At 32.2% G+C, this 17386-nt stretch overlaps 1 protein-coding gene across 1 annotated transcript; it reads left to right on the top strand.

Annotated features, from left to right (window-relative positions):
• The first annotated feature begins 6137 nt into the window (after positions 1-6137).
• On the top strand, positions 6138-15201 carry LOC136979177 (110 kDa antigen-like). Its single transcript, XM_067275109.1, has 4 exons — positions 6138-6231; positions 6305-6413; positions 6717-6820; positions 14716-15201. The coding sequence occupies exons 1-4, from the start codon at positions 6184-6186 to the stop codon at positions 15118-15120; spliced, it is 666 nt and encodes a 221-aa protein (XP_067131210.1). The 5' UTR covers positions 6138-6183; the 3' UTR covers positions 15121-15201.
• Positions 15202-17386: the final 2185 nt, after the last annotated feature.

Raw genomic sequence — 17386 nt, 5'->3', positions numbered from 1 at the left:
ATATAAGTAAGGCTTTCGACTCAGCATGGTGGCCTTTGGTCCTTCATCAGCTTAGGACCTTTGATTGCCCAAGTAACATTTACCAACTCTTTAATGATTATCTTGATAATAGAATTGTAACCTTTACTGTTGGTCACCTTTCTTTTCACCGTAATGTCTTGAGAGGATGCCCCCAAGGCTCAGTTTGCGGGCCTTTACTATGGATTGTACTTTTTGATCGATTTCTTTGTCAGGACTTCGGACAAGACGCTCTGATCGCCTATGCGGATGACGCTTTTGTTCTCTTTGGAGGAAAGTCCCGTGCTGACTTGGAAACTAAAGGGAATCTTGCATTGCAAAGAATACACGATTGGGGGATAATGAATAAACTTTGTTTCAATGCCGAAAAAAGCAAGGCTATTGTGTTTAGCAAACCAAGAAAAAGGAATCTTTATGCACGTGTTCCGACTCTTCGGATGGATGGCAGACATATAAAGGTGGTGAAAGAACTTAAATACCTGGGGATAATTCTAGACCATAAGTTGTCCTGGAGTAATCATATTGATTATATCACCAGACATACTGGATACATCATGCATGCTTTTGCCAAGGTGGCTAGGACGACCTGGGGCCTTAGCTACAAGGCTATGGAAACAATTTATGACAGCATTTTTCTACCTGTTCTAACTTACGGATGCGGTACCTGGGGCTCTGCTGTTAAAAAAGTACACCCAAAAAGAAAGTTGATTTCTGCACAACGTAGAGCTCTGCTGTTGATTACCAAGGCATTTAGAACATCTTCCAACGCAAGCTTGCAAGTACTTGCTCGCAAACCGCCAGTCGACAAATACATAAACTATTTACATAAAATCTGGTCGATTAAATGTGGTAATTTTTCTGCTTCAGTGTCAGACCTCTTCGACGGGGAGTCTTGGGAGGGAAACATTCCATATAAATATGCCATAAGTCCTTATACTAACTTTAGATTTAATGAGGTTTCTTCTACTGACTGTGTCATCACTATTTATACCGATGGTTCGAAGTGTGGCAGTCATGTTGGAGCAAGTTTTGTAATGTACCGCAATGAGACTGAAATCTTTTGCAACTTATTTAGACTCGGTTCACTCTGTAATATTTTTCAAGCGGAACTTTATGCAATTTTGCAAGCAATTAAGTGGTGTGAAAGGGTAGCCAATAATACTAGAATTGCGATTATTACTGATTCACTCTCATCTCTCTCTGCGATTAGGAGAAAGTCTGCTCATCCTTTAGTATTCAATATACAACAACTATTAGTGGATACAGATAATGAATATTACTTTCAATGGACTCATTCTCACTGTAACAACTGGGGCAATGATCGGGCAGATGAACTTGCCAAGATGGCTGCCGAGGATCAGAATATAATTATCAGTTATAACAAGGTCTCCACAAAAGTGCTGAAAGCCGTTCTATGGAATCAAATGATCGAGGATTGGCAAAGAGATTGGAATTTAAATACATCAATAACTAAACAATTCTTTCCTGACATCAAAAAATTTTTGCACAACACCTGGATCGCTGTTTCTCACCACTCTGTACAATTTTATACCGGACATGGTCATTTCAATTCTTATCTTACTCGTTTCACATCACACACTAATAACCTCTGTCCCGTTTGTAACGTTATTGATGGTAGTTTACATTATATTTTTGAGTGTCCTATGACTGAATGTGAAAGACACTGTTTACGTGCTCTTCTAATCTACAAAAACCGTTCTTGGCCCTGTGAAATACAAGACCTAACTATGGATAAGGACACTCATGATTTACTTTACAAACTATTTGAAAAATATTTTATAGTCACACCTATCTCCTGAGTCTTACTCATTTGAAAGTTGGAAAGTCCTCTTATTTATCCGCAAATCATCTGATTTAGAAATTGTTCTCACTTATTGATGTATCTAACTAATTTATGTAAACCTACATTGTCGGGCTTTATTGTATTGTACGCTAAATATTCTATTCCTACAGATTTTATTGCAGCTTCTTTAAACTGCTATATATTTTAATATTGTAATTGTTAATACCTCTCGTCTATTAATAGCATCGTTACCCCTCTTATTACTGTAAGAAAATCTGTTACGTGATCTAACATTCTAATTTGTACATATTGTATATCCTTGTTCCTTGTATGTAACCCTGATAATGCTTTGCGAAATCAGGGCATATAACTCTGTTATGTTAATTAAATCTAATGAATGAAATGAATGAAATGAATGAAATATGGTCTAGTTTCTGCCCAATTGTGGAACAGTTCAAATATATTATTGGGGGTTTTCTATTTGTGAAGTTTTGTGATATTTTGTTGCTATTGTTTTTGTCAATATTTTTAAAATTTAACATGATTTCAAATGTTATCTTTTGTATATAATGAGAAATGCTCATTATTTGCTTTATATATAAAATAAATTATATATTAGTTACTCATCTTCTAGAAATAGATAAATAATTCTTTCATTAAATACGATAAGTTTCAATAAAACGTTTCGTAAATCATTTTAAAATATCGTAAAAAAATATTAAAATATACGCGAATACGAATATAACATAATTAACTAATCAATAATATTAATGCCCGATACATTCTAACCTACACGCCATCAATGCCATAAGATATCGGGCTAGATAAAGGCTATATTATTATTTAATTACGAAATAATTTAATAATAGAGTTAGATGATATTTCTTATTAACTTTAATAATTATAGTTTAATTTTCAGCATTAATAAAAGTTACCAAAATGATTAATTTACTGTGTTTTTGTTATTTCTTACTCCTGTTTTTAGGTATTCGGTATTCGACTGAATAGTGACTAAATATTCGGTATTCGGCCGAATAGTGATTTAAATATTCGGTATTCGGCCGAATAGTGATTTAAATATTCGGTATTCGGCCGAATAGTGATTTAAATATTCGGTATTCGGCCGAATAGTGAAAAATAGGCCGAATAGGCAGAATACCGGGTAGTAACCGAATATTCGTTACATCACTAATGGTAAGTCATCACCCGGAAGTTATGGTAGGTTCAGCCAGATCCATAACGGGTACTGGCCGAATCTACGATAAGAGTATAAAAAGGCCACTTAAGTCAATAGCACGTTTAGAATAATCGCGTCCCAAGGCCCCCAGCATGTCCCGAAACTAATAGTGCCATTTTTGCACCGAATGATTCTGCTTTATAATTCTGCAATAATCGCATTTCAAGATTTTTAAATATCAAAAAGACAAAGGGTATTGCTATTGAAAACCGTTCATGCAAAATACGAGTATATTCATATGATACCACTGAACTGATATGTTTTATTTTGTTCCTATTTAAGCTTTTAATTTGCACTGATTCCTTTAAAAGTTATTTTTCCTTAACATTAGGTTTTCATCAAATAAAACTAAGAATAAACAAACAAACAAGTAATACAACAAGGTTTCGGTACCTTAACTTGGACTAACATTAACCTTGGACAAATTGTCTTATTAATTATTTATTATAGCCGACTCTAGCCCGATAATTCTGTTTGGGTGGATGTATAACTAACATTAACTCCAAACAACATGCAATAAAAATAACAGTCGATCGAAATCGACCAGTTGACCAGTCCAGGAATATTTAATAATGTATAAAGCAAAAACAACTTCATCAACTACAAACCACACATTCATACACCAAGGACATACAAATGGAATTTGACCTAGATAAACGCAAAACACTTCACATAGAAAAAGGAATCCCGAAGAAAGAAGATTTTGCACTTGGAAATGGAGATGTTATTGAATCCATGGAAGAGGGCGAGTTCTACCAGTATTTAGGATTCCAACAGGCCAAACTAACAGAACATACACAAATAAAGCAAAGATTAACTAAAGAATATCAAAGTACATTAAATGCTATTCTCAGAACACAGTTAAATGCAAAACACACAGTTTAAAGCAATAAACACATATGTCATCCCAGTCATCACGTATTCTTTTGGAGTTATACATTGGACTCACACAGATCTTGAGCAACATCAAAGAAAAACAAGAAATAAACAACATCATTCTAAATCCACCACAGAAAGATTAACCCTCCCACGTAAAGATGGTGGACGTGGCCTGATTGACATAGTTAACCTTCACTACAAACAAATACAGTCACTGCGAGAGTTTTTCTACAAAAAACAAGAAACATCACAGTTACATAAAGCAGTAACTTTAGCAGGCTCAAATTACACACTTCCGGTTGCAAGCTCTTGGCACAGACACATTATTTACACAGACATAATCAAGTAGCAAATATAATACACCAAGAGCTTGCAACAAATACAAATTATTAGACATCCACAAACCATACTACAAATACATTCCACAGAGAGTATTGGAAAACAACACGCACAAAATGTACTACGACAGAGCCATAATCACAAATAAAACAATTTACCACAACAGACCAAGCATCACACTCATTGACAAACACAATAAAATCACTTACATTATAGACATATCCATTCCAAACACTCACAATGTACAAAGCACATGCAATGAAAAAATTAGCAAGTACACAGAACTCGCTTAGGAAATAAGGCATCTGTGGAGGATGGATAAAGTACTTATTGTACCTGTTGTTCTCTCCTCTACAGATGTGATACCATACACACTACACAAAAGCCTGGGAACATTACAATTGAATAGAAATACATACATCATACTTCAGAAGGCCACTATATTGAATACATGCCACATTGTCAGGAAATTCCTGAATACAGACACACACACCGACACACGAATTTTAGTTTTGTTTTGGTTGCTATACCTTGACTCTGGTCCGGCATAGTACACAGCCACCGGTATCAACCGAGTATAACCCACTAAATCCAACATAATAATAATAAGCGCAGAGTCCAAACGGTTAGGAGTTTGGACTCTGGTACAAAGAAATTTGGTACAAAGTTATGGTACGTCACAAGAATGTACAACTAAGAAGGGATTTTTCGAAATTCCAAGCGTGGGGAGAGAGGAGGATTAAGGCTTATCCTAAGAAACAGCTTCTACTGTACTGTTTTAGATGCTATTTTTTAATTTTTAACTACGCTTTAGTAGGGCACGCCATACTTGGTGTGCCCTATTAAACTGCTTAAACTTATCATTAAACTCAAACTATTTTGAAAACAATACATATATAAAAAATTAATAATTCATATGCAAAAACTTAAGTTTTCTAGTTTTTGAACAAACATTTCTAACTTTTCAGTCTTTTTTTCAATGTTTTTATGTGATGGTTACATGTTTGGGTAATAGGGGATCAATGTAATGTTTTTTGTTTTTTATAATTAAAACAATATGGAGAGGAAAAAGAAAATCAAGTTTTGACACATGCACTTTATTTCTTAGAGTACACTGTTTACACCATTAAAATAACTTCTCACAATATTGATAAGTTTTCTTAAAAATGCAAAATACCATAGGTGGGCTCTATTCCCCTACTCTCTCCTATTCTTAATCTCCGCTACCGTTACTTTCTGCCCGAGCAACGCGGGGCTCATCCGCTAGTGATAAATATTGCACTTAGTATTCACATCCAAGGATGAAGATTCAGAAGTTAATAAACTTTTGCCTACTTAAAGTGAATGGTAATTGGTTAACTTCTATCTAAATCTTGATCCTCGGTTGTGAATATCATCGTTAAAAATCTAAAATCTTCCTTTATTTCTTTTAAGTAGTCTCAAAATAAAATGTAAATCATATTTTGATCAAATTTACGTATTTGTAAGCGAGCATAACAGCTGGAACCAATGAATAAATAATTAACTGAAAGTAAATATGGGAAAATGCCTTATGTGTCTCATATCAGGCAACAAATTATCACATTTACGCGTATTTTCGTCAACAGCAACGAATTCGACCTTCTGATTTTTATAAAGCCATATAAAATAGCTTATAATTCACTTTTATAAACTAGAATTGAATTAATATAAATAAAATATATAAACTTACATCATTGTAAATAAAAAAATTTAGAGCTAAACAATAAATTATATTTCAGTTCTGTTAATAAGATATTGTCGATAATGATAAGATAAAACTAACATACGTAATCATTTTCGTAACATTTAAACGAAAAAACTATAAATAGCGTGTAAAGTACGAAAAAACCCTCAAAAGGTTTTTCTAAATAGGACTACTTTCATCATGCTGTTTCCATATTTACTCTTACTGAGCGCTTTCGTTTTAATAGAGGTGTGAAAATAATCATATTTATGCATTTATATTTATATTTTTGATAATTTTTTAATCCGTTAAAAATAATTAGGTAGATTCCACCATAGTGAGAAATTGCGAAGACGGATCAAAATGTCCCAGAACACACTGCTGTGTTAGTATTTTAGGTCATCAAACCTGCAGTCGTAGACTTATACGAGGTAAATTATTCTTAAACTTTTATAATAGTATATTATGCAGTTACTTTATAGTATAGGCAATTATGGCATGAATGGAAGTTTGGTACACGAATGGAGCGAGTGGGCCAATTTCCATAAATACCATAATCACTAATTATACAGGAATTATCATACGGAATTTTGTGGTTAGACTACACCTATAACACTAACCTTATGGAACACTGTGTTTAAACATGTTTTGAGTTTCATAAGTATAGTGTTATAAGTGTAGTCAATCACAAATAATTTATATTTAATATTATATTAATAATTAAATTATATCAGGCAGTTATTGTAATCCATACGGAGGAATTTTTCTGGACGAAGAAAAGAAAGTTTACGATGGTTCTTGTCCCTGTCCTGAAGGTCAAACATGTGTGTTGAAACCGGTAATTAAAATTTTTAAAATCTTTTGTTAATTGAAAAATTAATCCACTTAAAATTACTATTAATTAAAAATTATTATAATAAAACTATTGTAAGAAAGCCTATATAATACTTATTCGATAAGAGATCATGTTAAAAGATTATAATTAGGCTAAGTATTTTATTATAATATTTAAATACTGTACGGTTTCCTAATTAATGGCCATATATTACTTAAATGGTTTAAAAATTTCATTTATTGATATATTCTGTCATTTCAAAAACACTGCATTCTTTTAGTCACATCTTTCCCTAATTCCTGAAAGTTTGTTTTACTTCTCAAAATCAGAATAAAAGATGCACAAAATATTAATTTTCAGCAATGTATTATATTAAAACAAGCAATTATTTGTTGTGACATCGTCACAATCCACTGCAAGTTTTAATCATATTTTTAATTTAATTTAAAATATATGCTCTCCACCTCAAATTAGTAGTGACTTCCCCCTGTACATCATACTTTTCCTGTTAGCAATAAAGTCATGCCGGTCATTTAACTCCTGTTTGAAACAGGAAAATTTTTGAATTGAAATAACGTGTCTGATCGATGCAGACCGGAAGTTCGTATATAATTAATCTGGGCCTCCTGCTCTTAATCTTTGCATATCTGGTCTTGTCCTTCATCTATCTAACTGTTTTCGACAGTAATTTAAGGAACGACAGTGGGAATTTGTCCACAATTTTTTCAAATTGCAGCCCAATCGATGATCAACTCCAGCTTATACATACACCACAGCTGAAACAAACATTAATTTTACAGTAGCCTATATATTGACTAGCAGGTATGCCCCGTGTTGCTCGGGCAAAAGTAACGATAGCGAAGATTAAGATTATTACATTATAGTCAACCTTACCCGTTTTCACAGAATGCAAGAATTGGGTCCCCCTGTTTCCAGACTAATTAGAGAATTTTTAGACGGGTCTAAAAATATGTTCGATTTCCCGCAAAAACAAAAACAAAAACAAACAAACAAAAAAAAAACCGGCATCTGCGTCTTGCACTTCGCTTTCTCTTAACACTTCCATTATTGATGGAAGTTTTAAGCTTTAATCCGGTCCCTCTCCATGTCCCTCGAAAAATCCCTTCTTAGTGTGCGATCTTGTGACGTACCCTAACTGTGTACCAAATTTTAACTCCTAACCGTTTGGGCTCTGTGCTGATTATTATTATTATTATTATTATTAACTCGTCTCGATTATATATATAGATTCATGTATAGGGGTTCTTACTCAAATATTTGTTTTAAATGTCATGACTTACCCTGACCAACCTTGCAAATTCGATGACTCTCACATCCCTTACATTGACAAAGTAAAACGCATTTGACTTAATATGCACTTACTGATTGCTTCTTTAACTTTCTAATTAATTATTTTTCTGATTAACTATTATATATTTTTTATAATGACTGAATTATTAAAATTAAAATAAAACGTTTTATTAAATAAAAGTAATTTATCCTGTTATTAATCCACAACCGAAAATTGTATAGTTTTTGAAAATTTATTTTATTTATTATATTTGTCCCTTAATAAATTTTTCAAACTATAAAATATTAATAAACTGAAAAAAATATCAGAAATTGTTTTGTTGCACAAAGTGATTAAAATGAATAATAAATAAATAAACCTATTTAAATTAATTATTAAAAACTTACTTATAATTTTTGTTTACCAGTACCATAACTCTCTCTGAACCTCACCATTTACACACTGAATTTGATGGCAGGTGTTAAGGTACTGGTAAACAAAAATTTACCAGTACTTTAACACCTTAATAAATTTAAATATTTCAAAATTTTTTCAATGTTAGATTATTAAGAGTATTAGAGTTTTCTCTCTAATTCATAACACTACATAATTAATACACAGGTTTTAAAGTCTGAAAATGACAATTGATATTGTGGTATGTTATATTTGGGATGTAGTTCAATCCCCAGCGTTTTGGAATGCCCTCCTCACTGTTGCCTTTTATAATAATTCTTCACATAAACATTAGTTTTAAAATTAATCTGCACTATCAGTAAAAGAAATAAATGCCTGAATAATTGTCTGAGCATTAAGCAAAATTAAATACAGTAGTGAACCGAAAATCGGAATCAATTGGGGACTGGGGTTGTTCAGATTAGGGATTTGTTCCGATTACCCATTATGTACGAATAAATATATTAACCTGTCCGATGTTCAAATTTTTCTCCGTTGCGTGTCGCTTCGTGTTGAATTTTCGTCGATTTTAAGCCTAACGAAAATTTTTATAATAATCATCGAGGCTATTGTATCGTTAAAAATTATTTCTGCATTTTGTACAAACAAAATAAATATATTGAAGAATATAAAAACATGAAAATTATACTTTAGAAGTAAATTTAGTATCAAAAACGTTCGATTCAGCACGACACAGTCCGACTGAAAATCGTGCCGATTACCGGCGATTCCGATTACCGGGGTTCCGATTTACGAGTCTCTACTGTAATACATAACGTGATTACAATTTATAAGGTCTGATTTTAAATGATTTTAACATATAATTTTACATTGAAATGTAAAATTATAAGTGGCATGTACAACAAAACTTATTTAATAAATCTAAAATTAAAAAAAAAAAAAAAAATAGTTTATTTGATAAGGTTGTGTAAGGTTTAAAGAACACTGCTTAAAAACTTGATCTTTAGGTATAATAACAAAGAAAAAATAAATTGATAAAAAGCACTTGTGAATTCTTTACGTTTCTATTAGATACCCCCACATATTAAGTCAACATTTTACTGTAATAGTTTTAATATTCTTATTATCAACGGTGTATCTTTATTTATACTGTAAGAGAAAAACTTAAATTAATACAATTTTTGAACAATTGAAAGAAGTATATATCTTTAAGTACAAAATACCTCAGGGGCATGAATTTGTTAAAAGATAAATAATAATTATGAAATTTTGTGTTTAAGCCTTTTCGCAACACTGTGCGTAAGGATGATGTGGTTGAGGCAAGTCTTTATACGTTAAGGATGATAATGAAAAGGCAATTTGAGCAATGAAAGATGCTAAAGTGCAAAAATACATAATATCAAGGATTGATAAGAATCTACTTGTACCTGTGTAACCACTAAGAAAATGTTTGACTCACTGTGCAAGTATTTGAGAAAGATACTCATCAACAGAGACATAAAAGCTTTGTAAGAGATTATAATTTGCTTTTGATAGAAGCAAAGATGTAATGACAAATATCAGTCAGATGCTAGCTATTATTTATAAAATAACATTTTTGAAACAGGAAATCAATGAAGAAATGATCATAACTAAGGTATTGACTGATTTGCCTGACAAGTTTAAGATGTTAAAAATAGCCTGGGATTCGACAAATAGAGATGAAAAAACCCTTTCAAACTTGACAGCTAGACTGACAGCAGAAGAATTAAGACAAAACTGAAGAAACCAAGAAGGAAGATGTTGCATTTAGAGCATTTCACAATGAGAGGAAGTGTTTTAGATGTAATAGCAGAGAGCATTTGACCAGATGCTGTCCCAAAAAAAACTGATAGCAAATTTTGTACAATATGTGAGAAAAATAATCACAGTAATGACAAATGTTACTTTGGAACCAAACAGGAGAAATTTTGGTACTGGTAGATCTTGTCATACTTGTGGAAAAGACAATCGCGAGGAGAAAGACTTTCTTCAGAAATAAGTCACAAAATATATCACAACAGAAAGTGTCATTTTTGTGTGAGAGGTCAACTGATCGGGAAAATAAAGAAAAGACAGTATTTCTAATCGATTTGGGGTTCATCCTCGCATATGTGCAACAATAAGGATCTGTTTAATAAATTGGAATATATTGAAACAATTATTTCTGTTGCAAAGAAACATGAATCGATGACTGCTAAAGGAACTGGCACAGTCGAAGATAGGAATTGGATGTTGAATAATGTGCTGTATGTATCTAATCTGAGTAGAAACTTTATATCTGTTAATGCAATTATAAATAACAATGTTGAAGTTACTTTTACAAAGGAAAATGTTATTATATCAAAGGACAATATAAAAGTGCTCCAAAGAACAAAGAATAAAAATGGAATGTACGTTATAAAATTGAATCAAGAGATGCATCTGGTAGAGGAAAACAAAATTGCTGACAACTGGCATAGAAAATTAGGGCACTTGGGCATAAGTAATATGAAAAAACTAACCGATTTGTCAAGTGAAATGAATCTGACTAAATCTGATTTAATTCAGTTTGTGAAATATGTTTAAAAGCAAGACAGACTAGACTCCCTTTTAAAAGTAATGAATAGAGAGCCACCAGACCTCTTGAGATTATATACACAGATTTGTGCAGTCCAAACAGACACATGGAATGGAAAAAAATACCTTTTGACCATGCTGGACAATTTCAGTCATTTTTGTATGGTATATCTTCTCAAGAATAAAAATGAAATGTTTGAATACATGCCTATGATAACCAACAAATGCTTATAGGAGTATTGACTGTTATAATTATTTTTCGAGTTGTAAAGTAAGTGAAATTTTAAAAGAAAAATTTTGTGAAGAAAACATACATAAGGAAATACAGAATTTGGATAAAGTAGAAGAAAGTTAAATGTATGGAAGAAGGAAAACAATGCTGCTGCCTGAAGATACTGAAATGCAGAAGTAGTAAAATTCAAAGCAGTAGTCCCTACATATTGAGAGATAAAGGTAAACATGAACTGCGAAGGCTAAAACATCTTGAAGACTTTGAAATAAATGATCAGGAGACAGACCTGCTTTCCTACAAAGAAACAGTAAAAACTAAAAAGCCCTGGAGAGAAGTAATTGAAAAGGAAAAACAGTCATTGATTAAAAATGAGACTTGGGAACTGGTCAACGAAACCAAAGCTGAAAGGAAAAATATCCTGAGTTGAAAATGGGTATTCAAAATTAAAAAAACGATGGTACTCATAAGGCATATTTGGTGGTATGAGGCTTTGAACAACAAAAGAGAATTGACTATAGTGAGACTTTCAGCCCAGTGGCGGCAATAAGCTACACATAATACTTTCATTGGCAGTGAAATATCACTATTGAATAAAAATATTTAATATTAAGACAGCATTTTGTATGGTAAATTAGATGAGGAAATATATATGAAACTGCCAGAAAGATTCAATGTTTCAAACAGTATGTCTATTGAAAAAGACTGCTTTATGGATTGAAGCAAGCTCCTCTTAAATGGAATGAAAGATTTGCAACATATTTGGAATCTGTAAGGATGCCGACTTCCAGGGGAAAACAGTTAATCACGTGTCAGGAAAACCTAGGGTCGAAATCGTATGTGGGTGGTGGCGGTAGGAGACAAAGATGACAAGTGTCTTATACAAAACCGTTTATTCTAACTACTAAATTAACTTACATATTATTGAGGTACAACACGATCTAGATCATTAGGGCAATGTAGGTATGGTGACGTTGGGAACGTTCCGGGCTTCCTAGATCGTTTTCGGAGAGACAGTCTTCTTGTGGCATTGAAGAATGAAGGGATGTGGTCCTGTTGTAGAGGAGGAGGAGTTCTGTTGGCCTCTGTAGACAGCAACCCCTTTTCCGGGATCTTCGGAAAGTCTTGACTGGTGCAGAGTCGCCTGGAGAGGAATCGCCTGTCTGGAGAAGAACCGCCACACTTCTTCCAAGAATGACCGAAGCAGGATTGAACTCTCTGTCTGGAGAAGAACCTCCCTTCACCCCTGAGATCCGGGGGTTTTATAAGATTTTCCCGAAACCCAAGACCGATCCAGGTCGAGAGAGGTTGACAGAGCCTTTGAAGTTCGCGCTCGTATTTTACGCTGTTATGGCTCCAAACAATCTGCCATATGTTCTGGCGGCTAATTTCTCCCCTTTGTTTCTTACTCCCGACACTTGTTTGCGAGCACCTGGACAAAGTTCCTCTCTTGGTTGACATCCCCTTGGTCATTCGTCATCGAGTCGCGTTTGTTTTAGGATAAGTTTTAAGAAAGTTTCTTTCGTGTCTGGTTTACATCCCCAACACTTGTTCCTGACACGAGTTGACTCTCGAAATTTCCCGACTTTGGAATTTTATAATTATTCACCACTTCCACGCGTTTTTGCGACCCTTACAAATCTAAAGGCTTAACTGCTTGTAAGACAGATCAGTGTATTTTTAAGAATCAAAAAAGCAACTTATTGCTTGCAATATATATAGATGACAAAATAATCATACGACAAAATAACCTGGAAGTTGATAAATTGCTAAGTGAACTGAACAAAGAATTTGATATAGTCATAAACAGAAATCCAACCTCATTTCTTGGAATTGAAATAACAAAGAATGAAGATTCATTAGTATTAAGTCAAAAGAAATGCATCAAATCTCTTAGTTAAGTATGGGATGAATAATGCAAAACCAGTAAAGACACCAATTGCAAACTTGGATGCTGAGGAAGATAGATGTATGACAGTAACAAATTTCCCTTACAGAGAGGGTGTGAGGGCGTTCCCTGTTAGTTGTGATACGGCTATAAGGAGGACTAGTCCTAGGCTTCCTTTGCAGATAGCCACTGTTGGAAGCCTGCTTTATGTGGCAAATAAAAAAGACCCAATATAGCATTTTCAGCAAGTGTAGGCAGCAGACACTTGAACAATCCAACCAACCAAGACATAATTAATGTGAAATGGACTATGTGATATTTCAGATCAACATTAACTAACAGAATAGAGTTTTTGAGAACAGCAATTAGTGATGAATTGATTGCCTATTCAGACTCTGACTATGCAGGAGATTCGGAAACAAGAAAGAATACAATATGTAATATTTTACAACGGCAGACCGATTTCATGGACATCTAGGAAACAACCAATAGTTGCATTGTCAAATTGTCAGGCTGAATTTCTCATAGCTGCAGAGTGCTGTAAAGAACTACTCTTCTTGACAGGTGTACTAGAAGAACTGGCAGAACAAAAAAAATTTATAAAAGAATTAATGTGGATAATCAATCAGCTAACACTAGTGAAAACTAGACAACTAAATAAAAGAAGGAAACATATTGATGTCAGGTACTACTTTATTTGTGAAAAGGTGTCAGAAGGACAGATAGAAATTGCCCATTGACAGAACAAGTGGCAGATATATTCACTAAACCATTAGACTGAACTAATAAAATTTTGTGTTTAGACTCACTAGAGTAGAATTTAATTAAAATATATATAAAATATTAATAAATATTTCTTAAAATAATGTCTATTTTAAAATATTTTAATTTAAACTTTAATGTTTGTTTAATAGAGGTAAATATTACAAGACCCTTTTTTTTTTTTTTAATTTGTATAATATGCTTTTTTTCCTTTATAAACTCAAAGATTTCTGTCAACATATTTGCAGACCCTCAGGGTTTGGTCGATCACATATTGTGGAAAAATCTGATATTATCTGAATTATCTCAAATACCTGGATATGAAAATTTCTACCGTTCAGCATTGTGTAAAAATTTTCAGTGTTTTCAGATGATGCTTTCAGTGATATCAGATAAGGAGAGCAGTTAAGCTTATCAGTAGAATATACACATAATTTTTGAGATAAATTCTTGTTTTATCATTTAACAGCGATAAAAGCATACTACTATATAATACACATAATATTTCATTAAAATAATAAATTCTTCTATGATAAAACAAAAATAATCTATTTAGGCTTAACCTTCTTAACGAAAAAACAGCTGTTGGTAGAAATATGGCAAAAGCAGGTGATTTGATTTTAAATTAAAGATTTCATATGTTCACATATTATAATATTTTATCTAAAAATTAGTTTAATATTTATATAGATGTTTCAGTTTTTTTTTAATTTTTTCTCAATATTTTTATTTTTCAGATATTAGGAATTGCAGTGCACAGATGTGAAAAGAATAAGTTCATAAAAACAACAACTGAAAAACCAGAAGTTACTAAAGAAAGTAAAACTACAGAAAAAATTTACGAGACTGTAGCTACAGAAGAACCAGAAGTTATTGAGGAAATTGTAAATACAGAAGAACCAGAAGTTATTGAAGAAATTGTAAATACAGAAGAACCAGAAGTTATTGAAGAAATTGTAAATACAGAAGAACCAGAAGTTATTGAAGAAATTGTAAATACAGAAGAACCAGAAGTTATTGAAGAAATTGTAAATACAGAAGAACCAGAAGTTGAAGAAATTGTGACTACAGAAACAAGTGAGGAAATTATAAATGAAGAAAATCCAGAAGATATAGAAGAACCAGAAGAATCTAACCAATGAACAGAAACAACACAAAGATTACTACTATAAAATAAAATTCTTTCTTTCTGATCTTTCAATACTAATCAAAATAAATTAATCTATGTAAAATTCTTTTACTATAAATCATTTCTAATAATTGAAATATAATTTATTCAAGATCTTACTATTTGTAAATATGAAAAAACATTTCCCAAAACCCTTACCAATATCATCTGAGATTTCTCTATTATTGAAAACACTTGTTACTATTTATTTTCAAAATATGAGATAATTTTTTCTTATTATAAGCAAACTTTCTTAAAATAAAACAACTTAGAGATAAAAGTTTAATTTTTCACACAATATATTATTTTAACACAAGTATAACAATTATCTTTTCATAATTTAAAAACTATATTTATTTATCACATATATGAGATGTTATGGTAACTTTCCTTTCTAATGACTTCACAGAGCACCAAACAGATTTATCTTCAGGCATAACATGTAAATTTTAGATTAACCAACTAATTAATCTATTAAAGTCGTGTAATCTAGAATAAGCATTAAAGATTTAACACCATCTATCTGCAAAGCCAAAGAGGTTATAATCAGACTTAGAGGCATGAAATAGTTTTCAGTAAAATCTGCAATGAAAGTGCAGAAACAGAAATGAAGTTTACTAGAAATTGTACAGAACTATGGTACGGTGGCATTTTCAATGCAGAAAAATCATCATATTTATATTTCAAATGTCTGCCTGATAAAACAATAATGACAATAGTAATTCATGTCACAGAGGTTATAAAAAATAAACTAAGAACATGTAACTCTTTGTTTGAGAATGAACATGATTGGTAATAAAAAACCTGCTATGATTATTAATTGAAAACTCTACCACCTCAATACTTATGCAATGCCAACATATTACCTATACGATATGTAGCAAATAAGACAACATGGATGATGCCAGAGCTTTTTCTTACTAGCTGAAAAAGTTAGACACCTGCATGATTGTCAAAAACAGAAAAATTATTCTTTTATCAAATTTCTTCTGTTTTTGTTATGTTTGATAAACTGATACATAATTTTTCTGTATGTAGGAAAATTTTACCTTATTGTCATTTTTATTACCAAATAGTATTTAAAGAAATTAATTACACTTTTAATTAATTTTGCAATAAAATGAAATCATGTTCTTAAAATATCATAAATAATAATTAAATTTTTATCAAATATCATCAAATAAGCTTAATCAGCTTAATTTTAAGGATAGTCAGAAATTTATTCTTTAGAAAAAATATTTTAGCTAAAAGAAGGTTATTATTGTTGAAGTTAACCACGGAAATAAATCATATTGTTGTATGCTACATTTCAGCATTTAATTTTAAAATTCAAGCTTCAGTTTGAAATTCATAAAAATTATGAATGAAAACTTGGATTAATTTGAAACTTGTCTGTATCTACAACTTCACTTACCATTGAAGAAAACTGGGTCAATCTTAAATGATGCAGTGTTGGTTATGCAAGTTTCCATACTATTTTGTGAATAAAACTATGTTATCAGTGTTTCATCATTTAATCTTATTTTGTTTCATTTCTTCCCTTTTGCAATATGAAGATTACAATAATTCAATCAATCAGTAAGCACAACTAGTTTTATGTGGGACACTCTGCATAAATTTAATACAAATTACTAATCTTTTAATTTCACAAGTTCCTTTTTAATGTGTTCTTATATTATGCTTTATATCAATTGATATTATTCAAGAGCTTAACATTATTTTGTTTATTTGTATACAGGTACTCCTCACTTTATGACCTATCTGCTTAACGACTACTCGCACTTATGACCAATCGAGTTTCGACCTGCAATTCGGGGAATCCCCTTTCTCAGCTTGAGTGTCAGTCAGTGGAAAATGGTGACATGCGCACTAAGCATACTATAATAGGCTTGTGCGTACTATAATTGTCTTATACAGTGATGTTGCGAGGGGGTCTATCATGCACCGGGTGCCACTCGCAGCGGAGAGCCAAAATGGTCTTCAAAACAAACTATATGTGTTTCTGGAGAGGGGAGGGGTACCCATAAAGTGTTGTGCCCCGAGCGCCAGTTATGTTTGCTACGCCACTGATCTTATAGTACTATAATAGGCTAATAGCGTACTATAATAGTCTTTTTATGAATAAATTTGAAGTTTGTTGCATAATTTGTATAATTTTACAATGATCCTATATTCCCGGCGCAAGCTCCTCGCTTATCAACCAATTCGCTTAACGACGTAGTCGTCGGAACAGAACTCGG

The sequence above is a fragment of the Centruroides vittatus genome, unplaced genomic scaffold (genome assembly GCF_030686945.1).
Source record: "Centruroides vittatus isolate TY-2023 unplaced genomic scaffold, ASM3068694v2 contig_595, whole genome shotgun sequence".
NCBI classification, from domain to species: domain Eukaryota; kingdom Metazoa; phylum Arthropoda; class Arachnida; order Scorpiones; family Buthidae; genus Centruroides; species Centruroides vittatus.
This window is presented reverse-complemented; position numbering and strand designations above follow the sequence as displayed.

Coding starts and splice junctions, on each gene's coding strand:
- LOC136979177 (XM_067275109.1), top strand. CDS start 6,184: ATGCTGTTTCCATATTTACTCTTACTGAGCGCTTTCGTTTTAATAGAG. Junction 6,414..6,716: donor CAGTCGTAGACTTATACGAG/GTAAATTATTCT, acceptor AAATTATATCAG/GCAGTTATTGTAATCCATAC. Junction 6,821..14,715: donor AAACATGTGTGTTGAAACCG/GTAATTAAAATT, acceptor TTTATTTTTCAG/ATATTAGGAATTGCAGTGCA.